At 44.7% G+C, this 17,278-nt stretch overlaps 1 protein-coding gene across 1 annotated transcript in view; it reads right to left on the bottom strand.

Moving 5' to 3' along the window:
* Window positions 1-17,278, bottom strand: part of FLT1 (fms related receptor tyrosine kinase 1) — a 103,544-nt gene that overhangs the window by 14,780 nt on the left and 71,486 nt on the right. The window contains exons 15-19 of the mRNA XM_042868604.1: window positions 16,296-16,427; window positions 11,922-12,028; window positions 8,810-8,948; window positions 3,995-4,099; window positions 700-813 (exon numbers count right to left, since the gene is read on the bottom strand). Coding sequence (XP_042724538.1) covers window positions 700-813; window positions 3,995-4,099; window positions 8,810-8,948; window positions 11,922-12,028; window positions 16,296-16,427 — 597 coding nt within the window. The remainder of the gene's footprint in view (window positions 1-699; window positions 814-3,994; window positions 4,100-8,809; window positions 8,949-11,921; window positions 12,029-16,295; window positions 16,428-17,278) is intronic.

Genomic DNA, 17,278 nt, shown 5'->3' on the forward strand with positions numbered 1-17,278 from the left:
CGTAAAGTAATACGTGAGAGTTTTAGTTCTGAGAAGATGAATAGTCTTTCCTACCCATAGATATCACGTGTCCTAAAGAAGTAGAAAGCTGTTTGGAGGACACTGGACATGCTAGCAAAAACAGCACAGTTTCTGAAAAATAGGGATGGGCCTAATTTTGAGTGCTGTGTCATGACCCTGGGTCCTGCGGGACCCTCTGTTTCCTCTTTGGTCAGTCTGAGTTCAGACTGGAGTCCAGCAGCCCACACATCATCACTGAACTAAAATAGGTGACATATCTAAAACAAATGGCCACTCTCACTGGCTCTTTGATTCTCCTAGTGGAATATCATGAAGGACTTCACAATTGTTCCCTTGTGACTCATCACTCGGGGCAAACAGCTGATATCCCAGTCTGTCCAGACCATGTTTAACCTGAGACGTAGCACTGGAGTGGGTGAGATAAAAGACAACAAGTGGCTCCTTATTCAGCATGGTCCTATATTTGCTCTTCTCCTGTTAACAGCCGAAGAGAGTTTAAGTAGGGAAAAGGATAATCACTTCATCAAATAACTGGAGATCTCTTTCTCTCTTCCTCTTTTCTCGCTGAGCACAGGACGAGCTCCAGTATTCCAAGTTAATAACTGGACTTCTGGATGGAAAGCAACACTGCCATGGGAGATCGTTCAAACCATTTTCAATGCAGTGCACATTTTTTACCTCCATTTTTTGTGCAGGCTCCCAGCAAATTCACAATATTCAGATGATGGCCAATGTGGATCAGGATTTTGAGCTCAGTCATCAGTGCTTTGTACTCACTCGCTGTGGCCCCTTCTGTAAATGCAAAACAAGGTCAATGTGACAAGGCAAAGCATTGGTCCCGGTGAGCTTTACCACTTACTGTCATTTTCCACTGAAATAACTTTTATTAACAAATGCATTTCACATGCTGATATTAATTTCTATTCCTCCCTGCCAAGCATCCTATGAATTGCAACAAAACCCATAAAAAAAGTCAGGCAGTCAACTTCCTCCCAGTAGACTCTGATATATTTAGAAATGAAAGAATTTTTCACATGTTTTGTAGTTGCAGCCAAAGAAATGAATGCAAAAAAAAAAAAAAAGAGGCTACAAGAGTAAAATTAACTCCATCTAGAGTAGTTTTTTTAGCTGACCTGACTTCAGCCAACTAACAGTTATATATTAGTCTGAACTAGTTAACTTCCCAAGGAGCAAGTGGTAAAAGCAAGGCATTTCCAGAGGCTGATCAGTACTGTCCCCTGTTCAGGGAAGGGATGAACCACCTTTTGGAGAAGCTCCTCTGAATCTGTTATCACACAAGAAGCCTGGAGTATTAACATAGACTGGACATGTACATTTTAAATGGTTGAGCTTAGTGGACTACATCTTACTCTTCCTGAATATAACCAATATTAATAGTAACAGCAGTGATGTAAGAAATCTCCCAACTAAACATAAAAGTTTCTACTTAGTGTAGAGCAAAATGTTTCATTCTATCCAAGCAGTATTCTCCTGCAGAATTTTGTTTGGGCAAGAAAACAAGGAAAAAGAAACAGTGTTGTTTTTCATAGATCCAAGAGGACTAAAAAACTTGAGTGATGCCGAGAGTGAGAACTGTCCGGTGAAAAAACCCCGAGTCAGGTCTTGAGGGGCTTGGTTTCAACATCGTTTTGGAAGCAGATTTTCTTGGTGACCCCCCACAAAACTCATCATCTAATCAGTAACTCACTGTACATCTATCCCACCTCATGGGAATTCTGCATGTACAGAGCTCATGAATGCCTCCGTAGTTCCTGGATAATCAGGTGAGGACACAGGGCACGAGACAGATCTTCCCTATCTTCAGTTAGGGAAAAGTGCCCAAAAGTGAAGAGGCCTGAGGAGGACGCCGTCACCGTGGGCTCTATTCACAAGCAACAGAACTAAATAAGCGCCCAGAACAGCAAACTGAGGGATCTGCCTGAGGATAGGATGAACTGTTCTCATCAATGACAACAAAGGGAGTTTGAGTGACAAACTCAGAAACAAGAGCCTACTCTGCATGTGCATTTGTGAATCCCACCATGAAGGATCACAGAATCACAGAATCACAGAATCACCCGGGTTGGAAGGGACCTCAAGGATCACGTAGTTCCAACCTCCCTGCCTAGCAGGGCCACCAAACATACACATTTAGATCAGGTTGCCCAGGACCCCGTCCAACCTGGCCTTGAACACGTCCAAGGACGGGGCATCCACAACCTCCCTGGGCAGCCCATTCCAGGGCCTAACCACTCTCCTAGTAAAGAACTTCCCCCTAACATCCAACCTAAATCTTCCCTCCTTCAACTTGGATCCATTTCCCCTAGTCCTGCTATTGTCAGCCCTTTTGAAGAGTTTACTCCCCTCCTGGGTGTAGGTTCCCTTCAGGTATTGATAGGCTGCAATGAGGTCACCCCGCAGCCTTCTCTTCTCCAGGCTGAACAAGCCCAACTCCCTCAGCCTGTCCTCATAGGGGAGGTGCTCCAGCCCCCTGATCATCTTAGTCGCCCTCCTCTGGACCCTTTCCAAAATCTCTATGTCTTTCTTGTACTGAGGGCTCCACACCTGGACACAGTACTCCAGATGGGGCCTCACAAGAGCCGAGTACAGAGGGACAATCACCTCCCTGTCCCTGCTGACCACCACTCTCCTGATGGAGCCCAGGAAGGATTCTTGCAGCTGCCAACTGCTCCCGCCTGTTCTAGGAGTACCTGCTATTTTGATGGTGCTGGCTGGCACAAAAAGCCTGTAGATATGCATAAATAAATGCTGAATGTGGCAAACCACTGCCGGATATTCAGTGAACTTATCTGTCTGTGTGTTGGCAAAACACCTGTTACCCAGGGCCAGGCAGTGACCCAGATGGCAGGCCTGCACTGAAATCAGTGACACGGACAGCTACTGGCCCTCTAATGCAGAAGTTATGCACAGGGACCAAAGTTTTAGTTTCCTCCCATTTCCCAGAGATGCTTACTGGAAGATAGTTGCTCCTTGGTATTGCCAACAAGGCTTTTCTGTGCTTTTTGAACAAGAGAGAGGAGGGAGGTTTGCAACCTTGTCAGCTAAAAATTTCCCCCTTGGGGACAATCCTGGAGTTAGGAGCAGCAGGTGCCACTTGCACAGGTTCCCCAGTGCCCTCTTCAAATTGATTAGAGTCTTTATCCTTCCTGCTCCAATGATAAAAATGGCATAGAATGACTGGGAGATGATTTCACCTTGGGATGAGCACTGGTGTATGGAAATCTCATCACCCAGCCTGGGCATCAGCATCCTATCACCATGTAATGAGGATGCAGGTGGCTCAGGGAGGACACACCTGCACACCTGTTTAAAATGCTCAATCTGTTTAGCTTAATAGAAGGGCCTTCATGTAGAAAAACTGCTGGGCCCATCCTAATAGAAAGTGTTAGAACGAGAAGCTAAAGCCAGACAGATGCAAATGAGGTACAAGGCAGTTGTTTTTAACAAGAGGATTAATCATCAGAACTAATGACCAAGGATAATGTGGAAGCTTCCACCCAAGTGTCTTCACATCAAGGTGGATGCCTTATGGCTCAGCTAAATTCCATGTACTGTGCTCAGTGCAGGGTCAATGCAGCATAATGGCTCAACACAAGATACACAGTAGTTCCCCACTCTGATCCCACAAAAGTCACTTTATTCTTTCTTTGAAGTAGTGGAACAAGATTTTAGAAAAATCAGACAATTGGGTTCTTGATGCATCTGAAACTTTCTCCTGTTCCACGTGACAATTTATCTTTTCTACTGTGGACACCATTATTTCAGAGTTCTGCTACTTGGATGGAAAATCCTGGTGGCCTTGAAACTGAATGTGCACATTTTGGATGTTTCAGACAGTAAGGGGCAGAGGGTAGCATCACACAATCTTGCTTTCAACAGAATCAGACTAAAAGTGAAATATGATATGATAAAGAGAGAGAATTTTTTCCAGCCCAGCTTGGCAGCGAGATACCTTTCAGCATTTTTACAGCAACAATTCTGCATGTTGGTGATTTCTTAATTCCAAAAGCAGATGCTTGTACCACCTTCCCGAAGGCCCCATGTCCAAGCGACTTTCCTGAAAAGAAAATAGATTGGAGAGAGACATTCTTGTAAAGAAGAAACTTTGTCAGCTAAAGGATTGATAAATAAGGAATTGGGAAAAAAAAAAAAAAGTTCCTTACAATGAGTCCTGCATGTATATTCCTAACATAACATGGAGTTGTTTTGGTATTGTTTGGTGGTTTGGGTGGGTTTTTTTTGTTGTTTTCAGTGTTTTTTGTTTGTTTAACATAATTAGACAAATCAGAAGACACAGAGTCACTGTAGGGAACAAGCAAAACGACTGAACATGATGCTAGGTGAATATAACCATTCCGTGGATGAACACTGTCTTCTGACCCTATTGTTTCAGTCTGGCTCTGCCCAATTGTTGCCCCCATTCTTGAGCATATCTGTGCAGGATGCTCTCCCCTAGTAAAACCTCATAGCTGGAGATAAATGGAGGGTGCTGAGAAGCTTTTCAAATTAGACATTTCCATTTGCAAAATAAGATATGGAGGGGTTCAGTGAGATTCAGTGGGAAGGGACCAGAAGTGACAATTATTCATAGAATCACAGAACAATAGAATCACAGAAATGCAGAATCATAGAATGGCTTGGGTTGGAAGGGACCTTAAAGTTCATCTGGTTAAACTCCCTGCTTTGGGCTCAGGCTGCCCAGGGCCCATCCAGCATGGCCTTGAGTACCTCCAGGGGGCACCCACAGCTTCCATGGGCAGCTGTGCCAGTGCCTCACTGCACTCTGAGTGAAGGATTTTCTCCTAACAATAACATAAGTCTCTTCTCTTCTAGTTTAAAGCCACTGCCCCTTGTCCTACCACTTTTAGACAGTGTTAGGTTGTCTCATGGTGGGTAGGATGCTTCTAGAACAGCCATTTGTGGCATGGTATCACTGCTGTGCTGAGCAGACCTTAGGAGAATAATCCAGGGGCCCTTGAAAGAAATCTGTAAACATAAATGAAATTCTCCAGCAGTAATATCTGATGGTCCTTTCACATCCAAACACACTCCTGACCTCACCATCTCCACAGTCCCATTTATGACTGCTGTATGGGGCAGGCAGCACTGACTTTGATACCATGCTCACACAGACAGTTCTGATCAGTGAGATCTTGTCAGTCAATTCATTAGTAAAGAATGTTACAGCCAGGCAATTCACTTAGACTGCATTTATGCTTCACCTTCATCAGAATCCAGGCACCGACATGTCTAGCCAGTGTGTAACAGCAGGCTTTGTCGAGCAGAAGAAAGGAGCAGAAAATGAAGTCCAGCAGTCCACAAAAAAAAAAAAAAGACAACAAAAACCCACAAAGGAAAAGCTGTGACTCTGAGGCCACATTTATTTCTCAGCTGTGCACCTGTGACACAGCCATTTTCACAGGCAATCTCTTTTCTCTGTGATGGACATCTGAAGCAGAAGAGATGAATCACTTCAAAGGGGGCTACTGAGTGGCTTTGACTTGGATGTCTACCTTGTGAGACTCCATAGCTGTGAGAAATCAAACCCATCCAGACACTCACAAGAAGAGAAAAAGAACTGCCTCTAGTTCTAAGATAACTAGATACTACCTTTTTCATGTGCAGCATTTCTAAGCTGCAATTCTCAGTGAACAGAAGGCGAACAGCATATGTTACTAAAGCAATGGAAAGATGAAGTGGAATACTCAAAGCCAAAAAACCTCTAACATTTATTTCCCCTTCAACGTGCAAAAGTGTTGCTTTTTTTACAGTAAATAAAAGCCATGAAGAACTTCATCTATATGGCTGAAAATCACCCTCAGAGTGAGCTTTGGTGTGTGAAAGGCACTGAGTTTCATATACAAATACAAGTGGAGCAGCACGTGTTTGAAAATCTGTGGTCAACTTCTGTTCCAGTTACTGCAGACAGTTCATTCAGCACAAAGATCAGGGAAGAAATGTTAAGACAAAGTTGTCTGTTTTCTTGGGAATTGATGCTCATCTTTAATGTACTGACTGCTCATGGGTTGTGCCAGGTGAGGTTGCAGATTGAGGTGATGTAAAACCCGCTGTAGCTTCATTTAATCCACAACTTCAACAGTTTCCATTGCTGTTAACACTTCCCACATCAAGATAACCCATGCAGTCACTACTTGGAAAACACACAGGTTGGCTTATAACACTCTGCAGAGCTGCCAACATTTTATGAAGGAGAATGACCACTGGAAACACCACATCCTTCTCTAAACAGCATTTATGATTTAATGGGGAATGGTTATAACACTTAATGTATTGCTCTTTGTTATTCTGCTATTGTTTTATATCATGCTAAATCTTAGCACAGAATAGGCCTTCTGTGACTATCCACTGCATAGCTCAAACCTGTGGTTGATTACGTACACTGCATAAAGGATAAATGTAACACTAACAGATTGTCCTTGCAAAAGCCCCTTCTGCTGTCACACAGTAATTATGAAACTGTTGAACAGAGCAATTAAACAGGAGAATATGAAGATGGCCACCTAAGAGGCCAACTTGTCCCAGCCCTCCAGCAGCTTCCATGGCCAGGTTCAGTGTGTTCTATGACGCGTTGCAGCATTTGCATACAGACCAAGGAAGCTCAGTGCTCTCCTTACATTTTCTCCAGCTGACTTCAGTTTCTTGGTGGAACTGAGAATTGACTGAATTGAACAGACCTTTCAGTCAAAGAATTTAGGATCAGCAGGTTTCTATTTCCATACAACCTTGATAAGGTTCTTCAATAGATGTATGGATATCAAAGTGTGTGAGTAGCTGGACCAGAAGAATCAGCAAAAGGCACTTGCAAGTTCCATGCTCCATGGATGAGTGCAGAGGCTCAAAGATGTGTTCATTGCTCAGGTCCTTGGTCGTGGTTTGAGTCATCTGGGCTTCACTGTTGGTGGCTCCCTATTCTCCATTGTGTGAATACGAGGGCTTGGCACACAGAGGATGGGAGCAGTGTGCCCCGCACAGCAGCTGAGTTTGGGGACATGGTGGGAACAGGGCTCAGGGAGCCATGTGCCTGACTTCATGCAGAGTGGGGCAGAGTCTGACCTCTGGTAGATCAGGAGCGTCGAGCCCAAGATCAGCATTTATGCTGATGCAGCACTGTACCAACTACATTGAAAGTGATTTATGACACCAGCACTCTTCTGGGTAATGAAAAGATGGCATTTAGATCTCAGCCAGCCTAATCTACATGGAATGTTAATTATATTGATTTCTGTGGTGCCCATATGGTATTTTCTCTAACATATGTTGCTGTGCATGAACGGGGAGTCTTGTCACACAAGCACTGCATCACACCTGTGGGCTGTGTGTATGTGTTGAAGGAACACAAAGCAAAGGAGACATGGGCTAAAAGCAGAGACTTGCTGCAACAAACACATATCTTTGAGGATAAGTAGGTGGAAAGAGAAAAACACGTATCTGATGCTGAAGGAGTTGCATTTCTAAGTAAAAATGTTTATAAAAAACCACAGAGGCATATTTTGCTCATGAGATGCTGATCCTTGGAGACTGCCAAGGTATTCAAAGGCTGAGCCAGCTGCCATGTAAGCAGGGCTTGCACTGAGATAATCTCGCATGCTGTGCATACCCAGCTTCACCAAATCTGGTTCTCATTCATTGTCAGCATTCTTTATTTGTTTACACCAGTTCTTCCACTTCTAGCTCGTTCCCTGGCCATCATTCCTCACCTCCAGACTCCAAACACCAGCCTTGCAAGATGTGGGTTTTTCTCGGTGTTTACATTCCATTTCTGCTTGATTCTTTCCATGGGATTTACACACAAATAAAGCATCATATAAAGCAGAGATCATGCTGTCTGCACATCAAGATCTTGGTCCATCATTGCAAGAAAACTATTGGAAGACTGAAGGCACTCCAACACAAGGTTATGTTTCAGCATTCCCAGAATTGTGTACAACAATAATAAATGACTTATCCACATCTGGTCACCTTGTGCCTTCTATCAGGCGAATTAAGCATGGTGCTAATTGTACTCATGTTTTAATTATCCGTAGTCCCTGATCCCCAGGGGGCAAGAAGAGTCTGTCATGGCTTTTAGCTGAATGCAGAGGTTTACTAGCCCCAGTGTAGGACCCATCTGATGCATGCCTGAAGGAACAAACAGCACTATAGCAACAGGCTGAGTTTACAGCTGATTTTTTTTAAAGTATTGACCCTCTTGCTAAAGTCCCTGTGGTTTTTGGAGGGACTTCTCAGCTCTGCAATCTGGTCCCAACCCTCCTACCTCACAGCCAGCTCCAGCCAGCAAGGACATAATGCTCCTGAGCCTGTGCCTCACACTGGGGTGAGTGAGCTGCAGGTTCAGGGTTTGCGAGGGTATTTATTTGTGTGTGGATTGGTATGTCACATTCCTGCACTTTATGGTGCACTGACAAGAATGTCTATAAATCTGCGGCACAGAGGGAAAACGGAGACGATGGGCTGGAGAGAGGAGAAAAGGATGCAGCTGGGAGGGGCAGGCTAGCAGGGCTAATTTCTGCATAGTCATTTTCCAGTTCAGTGTGTAAGCAGGGAAGAAATTTACAGTAAGCCTCAAAATATAGAAACAAGGAAAGTCAAATAGGCACAGCCCGCTGTGATTCAGCCACAGGGGATGGGGTGCTCTGCAGGGAGCCTGTAGGACATGGTGCTGCATGTCCAAACCACATCCAGCACCCGTGGTCACATGCATAGCTCACCCAGCAACCACACACCGATGTGCAGAATGCAACATTACCTAGCTTCAGACGTTCCCGTGCAATCTCCCACTTGCTGGCATCGTAAGGCAGACGTTCACATTGCTCATCTAAGGGCACTTCGTCTGGATCCATGATGATTGACAGGTAATGATTCATCTTTGTTTCAGATAAATAAGGCTACAAAACAAGAATATTCCAATATGAGAAACAGGAGAACAGCACCCGTTGGCAGCTCCCTCTTTGGATCAGGGGCTCCCGGTTAATTCTGTCTGTGGGGTGGCACTGAACCCAATAGAGGGTTCAGTTATGCTACCTTTGGTTTATTTCAAAATTGCAAGCCTTTTTTTTTTACATAAAAGAAACTCCTTCCTCTCTCTTTCCTCTATGTGATCCATCAGTTTCTTGAAATCAATGTGGGTCTGTATTAACATATGGTGTTACGACACAGACCCTCTGCATAATCAGAACTATTTTCTTCACATGACTAAATGTTGCTGTTAAAAATAACTTTTCTTCACGATTGTGCAAAGTGGCCATATGCAACAGATGGAGTTCAACTGCCTGTATTTATTGTTTCCATATGCCCAGCAAAGATAGGTCATATGTGGTTACAAGTTGTGCAAGAATGGTTGCCAGGAAACTGATGTTATACATTTCTGAATCTGTTTACAAATTTTTAGAATTTTTTCGTTTCTTTGGTGCCATTTCTAACAAGTTCACTGAAATAATGGGATTTGGAGGTACTCATCATTACCTGCATTCAAACACATCATTGGAAATGAATTTTCTAGGAGCTCCGTTTCTACTGAACAAATGGATCACCCACTTCACAAGAGAAATGTTAAGGAAAGTTGAACCTAATCTCAAAGTTTTCTGCAGTCCACTGATTTCCACTTTGAAATATATTTTCCTTTAAAAAGCACTGAGATTGGCACTCTAACCCACTGGATTTTTCTCGACACACAAAGTGCTGATATTTCTAGAGAAAAAGTCTGTTTGCTTTAATTTCCTGTCTATAGGTTGGAATTTATGGAAAATCTGTTGACTGAGGCCACTGACATTCCTTTCCCAAAGCACATGGAAATGGCACAGAGATACATGCGCAAACACACACACACACATATATATATATACTTCTTTATTGCCCTTCTCACTGTCCTCTGTGGCTTTCAACTTTCCTCCTCTACAGCTCGGGAGTACATTCCTAATAGTTGCATTTCCAGGCATCTGTTGGATACTGCTGGCTTTGTCTGCTTTGGTTGCAAATGTAACTAGATTAAAATGACAGTAGCTAACAGCTCCTGTTGCACTTGCCTTTCATCATCTCACAGCTAGTCCCAAGGAGGATTACAGTGGAGTTTGGACAAAAGTCAGGTGGCACAAAGCCTGGCTCCCAACCCTCCACTGTCCCTGGGTGGGTCCTGCATAAGTGGGATATAGATGGAAAAAGAAGTACATGAAGTTTTCCAAAAAAACAGCATCTGTTGGTAGGAATGTGTGTGTCTGACTGCTACTGGTCTCTTTAGAAGAGCTTTTGGGTGGACTCATGCCCAAAGAGCAAAAGGAGAGTGGGAAGGTGCAGAGAGCTTCATAGAATCATAGAACTGCATAGGTTGGAAGGGATCTTAAAGATCATCTGGTTCCAACAAACTTCCAGGTTTCTTTTTTTCAGACACAAAGAATACCAAATCTTTGGCACAACTGGAGCTTTGCAACTACATTTGTAATGCTGAAGAAGTGTTAAATATATCATTTGTAACAGACAGGCTTTCAGAAAATTCTCTGTTTCTGAAGGAGCACAAAAGATTTTTTTCCACTGTGAACACATCATTCGTATACAAAACTTAATTTTAAGCTAATTCCAGACATAAATCATTGAAAGAATTTGTAATAGGAACACAGAGAAGACCATAAACATTGACTAACATCTGTTGGAAAGACTTGTCTGGAAAGAAGACTTCACTTGTCATCTAGTTTAAATCCCTTGCTCTGTAGCAAGAACAATTATTCTTGTTAACAATCTAACGAGTGAAAAAAACCCAATAACAAAAAATTCCACATCTCTTGGCTAATTTGAAAACTTACATTTCTCCAAGGGCTGACCCCATAGCCTTGCAGTCCTCTTACTAACTATTTTATGATTTCTGGTGAGCAGACAGAACAAGTCCCACTTTTTCAGTTTCTCTACATCTCCAAAGTTTCTCCACAGCTTTAGTCTCTGTTTTTCTCACCCCACATAAAATTTCCCATATATTTCTTCTTACAAAAGCTTGCAGCAGCAGGAAGGCAGAAGCATGGCTGCCGCCATACAGAGTGGGTCTCGTGCTCTCAACTGTCAATAAGAGCTCTTGGTGGGAAACCTAAATCATGGGCTAGATGAGATAACATGGTTTTACCTTCCGTGGGGAGATCACACTGGAGCACACTCAATGGCAGGGCTGAGGATGCCCACTGCCCCCCCAGCTGGGCAATGGAGGGCAGGTGGAGATCGGTGTGTTGGGAGTGTGGGAGAGGGGCTTGTCCTGGTCTTCTATCCCACACTGGCCCACTACTTCTGCACACATCTGTACCCACAAATTGCTCCAAGAGCTTTCTGCACCACAAAGGATTGGATTTTCTGCATTAAGCTATCAGTGCATGATGTGCACGATTGCATCAGGCAGTGAGGATGGGGGCTATCAGCAGAAAGGAGCACTAAGCCACCTCTTGGATATGGAGGAAGGGCAGACAGCATCACCATGCTGATACAGGAGCATCTGTGCCAGAGACCGAGCTGCCAAAATGACTTCAGTGAAACACTGCTTTGCAAGTGATGTAATTGTACCAGACACTATGCGCTAACCAGACCCCACCAGGCTCTGTGAAGATCTGTCATCCTTACACGCTCCAGTCTTCAAAGACACTGAGATGCCAAACTCCCTTGGCCCAAAGGCAATGGGGATGCCTTTGGCAGGAGTCAGGCTCCCCGACGATGCCAAGCCCTGGCTTTGCAGCTCGCACTCAGTCCTGTGAGTCATGGTTCCGCTGCTGACTGCACAGGGAATGATGGAGAGCAGTGAGTGAATCCCATTTTTTGTGTTCCTAGCAATGCTGGTAGCCTAACAGGAAGGGGAGACAGGCAGAGCTGGGAGCATCCATCGCCACTCTTACCCTCTTCAGCTTGCGTATGAAGAGGGTCAGCAGGAGCCAGAAAAGTGTTGCAGCCACACAGGTACAGGTCAGGGTTATCAGTTCCAGGTTCGATCTCTCCACTGTGCCTGGGAAAATCAAGCAGAAAGCATTTTAGAAAAAGACCTACAAAGCCAGGGGCAGTGTGCGTTTTTCTGTCATTAAAATAAAATACCAGGAAGGGCCCACTCATGTTCAATGGGGCATTATCTCTTTTTGGACTGGAGAAAAAAATGGTCTCCTCAGCAAAGCCATTGTGCTGAACGCAGCAAAAGTCACTAGATCCAGCAGCGAGTTTTGGGTAGAAGCCAGCCCTTCCTTGGGGAGCAGGAGGTAAAGCGGACAGGTGAGTACATCACCACCCACGTGGTCATTTCTTTTTGAGGTGAAAATTCGGCTTTTAGCCAATTTTTCTCTGTGTGAGAATGTGTATGGATCTGCTCCAACCCCCCCTGGGCACGTCCCTCATGCTGCTTGCTGAGCTCTGCAGCCCAGCCCTGGCCCAAAGCCCTGCTGAGGTGCCTGGAGGGTGATGTTGAGCCCATGACCTTCACATGTTTGGAGGCATCAGGTCTGGCAGCAGATTATAGAGTCATAGAATCATAAAGGTTGGAAAAGACCTCTAAGATCATCTAGTCCAACTGCCAACCCATCCCCAACATGCCCACTAACTGTATCCTTCAGTGTCACATCTAAACGTTTCTTGAATGCCTCCAGGGAAGATGACTCTGCCACCACTCTGGGCAGCCTGTGCCAATGCCTCACCACTCTTTTTGAGAAGAGATTTTTCCTAATATCCCACCTGATGCTGGGATCTCATCTCATGCTGAGCATGGCACAGGCATCTGGAACCCCATGGAGTGTATTAGAAAGAAGCCTGGGGGCAGGGCTTCCTCATACCCAGGGCTAACCAGGAGTCCCCAGGTGAACGTGGGACCTGTTCTGCCCCCAGCAATGATGGCAGAGCCCTGTTGGGAGTGGGGAAGGCTCTCTAATTCCCAGAACAAATCGAACACGGGGAAGGGAAATAAAAATGACAACAGCAGGAAAGAGAACAGCAGGAGAATACGAACATTAGGAATTTGAAGAGTATTAGAGTTGACTGACAGATCTTAATATATATATATATAAATAAATAAAATTCACTTCAGACAGCTACTCAGGGACTCACAAAACAGTTTCAGAGCAATCTGTTGCCACGCTTCCCCCACTGTATTTTCCTTCTGATTGGTAGCAAATGCAAAAAGAACTTCTGCTCTGCCTCTCGTTCTGATATAGCTTGTGGTACATAGGAAGCGCAGTAACTCTGCACAGGATTCACAGCGGTGCTGCCAGCTGTACCTGCAAACGCAGCTGCACCAATGTCACTGCTCCACCAAAAGTGCCCCATTCCCACACTGATGGGAACTACCCTGCTTAATTCACATGGTCCTGGGATCACAGCTGTGCAGCACTGGGCAGGGTGCTTGGGGACACCAAAGGATTCCCATCCTTGGAGGTTTTTACCATATGACCAAAGGCACCTCTGACTAGAGGCGGTGTTGGTGGTGACTGTGGTTTGAGATGGAGACTGGATCCCTTCCAGCCCGTTCTGGTGATTCTCTGAGGTTGCAGGCACAGAAGTATCCCTCAGTGGTCTCCTTTTCGTATATGGTCACCACATAACCCAGGCTGAACCATGCTCAGTGACAAAGGGAGTCTCAGATACGCTTCATAGAAAGATACCTGATGACTTCAGAGTTAGTGTGGCCCAAAAAGTACAGCTTTCTAAGGTACAAATTTAGAAAGGTGGATAGCTACAGAAGCAGATAGCTACAAGAAAAGCAAACACCCTTTCCATAGTGTCAGAACTGTTCAGTGAATTCTTCACAAATGTGACGCTTTCCTCTCTCATCAGCAGGGATGACATGAAGTTGTGGAGCATCACCTCTAATAAAGGGCACTTTGCTGTATTCTTTTGATTGTTACAGCTCTGGGCTTAAGTGAGTGTGATGCTTCTTCTCTCGTTGCCCTTCTGCCACCAGCTCTGTCACCAGATTCCTTCAGGGGTGGTGTGCTGAAGTCCTCAGGAGAAGAAAGGATGTGGCCTTAATGGCAACACAGACCAGTGCAGCAGAGCAGTCTCAGACAGCTTGTGTCCCCGTTGTGTCCAGCAGACTGTGCCACCAGGTTGGAGAGACATGCCCCTTTCCGTCTGCTGGCAGCTCTGGCAGCCATTTGCTGTCCTTGTTCTGTCTTTTCACATTCACTGTCTCTTCAGTTCCTCAGCCAAGAGCAAATGGACAGCTTGCTCTGACATATTCACAAACATGGCCCCACTCCTCTCAGACAGCCCTACGAGCACAACTTCCAAACCAAACAACGGCTGAGATTATTTAAAGACAGCCCTTGGATTCCACCATCCATTCATCCATCTCTGGTACAAAAATAACACATTGTTTTATCTGTGAGCATAAGAATGTTTTTTCAGAGGAAATAAAAAGAGCAGACTATTTCCTTCCTGACACATTTGCAAACTCCTCTCCCAACTGCTAAACCCAGACACCAACACAAGGCGTTGCTCTGCTGCTTTGATCTGCAGCACCGTGACCCGAGAGCCGGTGGGACAGGGGGAAGTGCTGACACTGGTGGTGATGGCACAGTGTGCACCCTGGGAAAGGCAATGAAGGGGCAAAGCCTGGAGAGGGACCCCCATTAAAGCCTCAATCCCATTGCTGCAGGCTCAGGAGTGGGCTGGGAGGCAGCCCTTCCCCATGAGAATGTCAGGGACTCCACTTTGGATAAAACTGATGCATTTGGAATGAGTGAAAACACCTCCAGTGACATCCTGTCATGCGATCAGAAGAGAGAGCGTGGGAACACATTTTTCCTCATTGTAGTAGATAAGAAAAACTCCCTATGCCTGTCTCATTCAGTCTCAAAGCTATATATTTTAATATGCTAGACTTCATTTCTTGCTTATCTAAGAGCTCCCATTGGAGTCAAGCAAGCACATTGTCAGTGATCCCTACAGGGCAAGTAACTAGAGAAGAGATCCTCCTGGCTGCGGTCTTCCTTCTACTCTGGTTCATGTAGAAGGAGATATGACTTCCTAGAAGCCTTCTGACAGAATGAGTGTGGTTGTAATAAATAGCTGAGATACAGTGGTACAGTAATCAATACCACAACGTACTACATTGTCCAAAACTATCAACTAGCAGGAGGCATCAGACAGCAACCGCTGAGGGACAGGTCATTATGTTAGTGATTACAATGGCTATTAAATCCTTGGCATCATTCAGAAGGAGATGAGTGGTTTTATGTCCTTGATTACATCTGTTAGGTCAGCCCACATGTATATATGTCTATCCTGACCTTTTAAAGTAACTTTATTGTATTATCAATGATGCCCATTAGCTGAGACTACTAAAGCATTCACAGCAGAAAATCCATACTGATTTACTAGCTGTAATTGTCTTTTGCTGTAGGGTACTATTGAAATACTCAGTGGTATTCAGATACATTTAGTAATTTTATGAGAACAACCACAAAGATATAATCCCTGCCTAAGAGACTGGATGGTAGCCAAAGTGTCTTTTATAAGGAGATACTAAATGAATTTAGATCTATTTACTTAACACATGCAATCAATAAGTCAAGTTATGCCAGTTTCGCACATGACAGTGACATAAATGGAGAACACAAGCTTATTTCCACTACCTCATAATAGATGAACCAAAAGGATATTCAATAAAACTGAACAGTCATTGAATTAACCTTATTTGAATACAATCCACAGTTGCTTTGGTGGAAGTCACTACCACAGGCCTGGGCCAGGCTTGGCGAAAGGCAGAACAACACCGGGTGTTTAAATGAAGAGCAAAGTAACTCAGGTAACGGCTACAGAAATAGATCGTACCTACTTCTCACAGTAAGTACCTTTAAATGTGGCCTCATCTAGTGCTAGCCTGAAGTCTTCTAGTTCAGTTGCATTGAAAATAAACAAATGAAAATGTCCCAGGCCTCTAATTTCTGTGGAATTAAACCAAAATGAGAAAATGAGGGGGTAGGAGGGTGTTCCGTATTTTGGTTTTTGTTTGTTTTGATGATGCTAAATTTACATTTGTCTTCTACCCTGACCCGATCTTTGCTGGGTTGAAGCAATTCTTCTTTTTAGGTCAGTGTAAACACACTCTGAGTTAGCATTTCCTGTTGGGCTTCCTTTCCAACCTGGTACGTTTCCCTTGTGAGGACTTCCTTCAGATTGCTGCTTTCAGAGCTTGCCGCATGCTGCTCAAGCCATTCCCCATCCCTCCCAGCCACAGTAAGAGCATCCCCCTGGCTGGCTAGCTCTTCCCATGCCACGCCGTGCTTTACCTTGTACTGTGACATACGCTGTGCTCTCCACAGATCCCTTCAAGTTGGTGGCTATGCACTGGTAAAGTCCTTCATCCTCCTCTTTTACTCTTTCAATAAACAGCATTCGGCTTCCAGGCCCTAAAATTATTCCTGTGAAATGAAGTATTTTGCAATGAGCTGGAGCCAGGATATAAACATAAACAGTCACTCGTGTAATAATATCTGCTTCAAGTTCTCCTCAAAGGAAATCTGAGCCACAGACTGCACAGCGCAGTGTTATCCCCAAGAAAGCCAAATATACTTGGAAGTTTTGGGAATCTTTTGGAAATCTGTTTGCAGAGCACTTGTGTGTGTGAAAAGCTCAGCCCTCAGGGAGTGATGCTGGGAGCAGCTGGTGTCACGGGTGCTGACTGGCACTGTGGCCTGACTCCCAAGCAAGTTCCTCAGCATGTAAATAAGTTCTGGGAGCTGGGTGGTCTCCTTGCTTCCTGCTGCACTCACAGGAACAGGACTGTCATGCTTCCCAGACCAGCTCCAGGTGTCCTCATCAGCCTTACGGGCAGCACATTCACCCCAAATCCTACTCACACATGTGACACTGAACCCCTTATCAGAAGGAGATCAGCTTCTGCAAGGAAAGATCCCATGAGGTGCACCCTACGACGTAGGAGTTACCTGAAGTTTTGAACACCTCTCTTGTTCCAGCTTCCTCAACCCAGACTCCAGCCTTGACAGTATTCCAGTGAATGAGGAAGTGGCAGGCAGCAGATTTGGCATCAGGCCCGACTTACAGACATGATATAGCCAGGAAATGTGCAGTCAAGTACACACTTGTGCATTTGGCTCCATCAGGACTGAAGTCCCATTGAAATGCATTTCCACCAGCGATTCCAGGCAGCTAATTAAAGTGCTCTTACTGACCCTATAGAGATGTCTTCCTGGTTCCTAACCTTATGTGTTGCATTACGGTCAAGTTAGACACATAACATCCACTCCAGAAG

This window comes from Lagopus leucura, unplaced genomic scaffold (genome assembly GCF_019238085.1).
Source record: "Lagopus leucura isolate 7727_CA_CO unplaced genomic scaffold, USGS_WTPT01 Super-Scaffold_100001, whole genome shotgun sequence".
NCBI classification, from domain to species: Eukaryota; Metazoa; Chordata; class Aves; order Galliformes; family Phasianidae; genus Lagopus; species Lagopus leucura.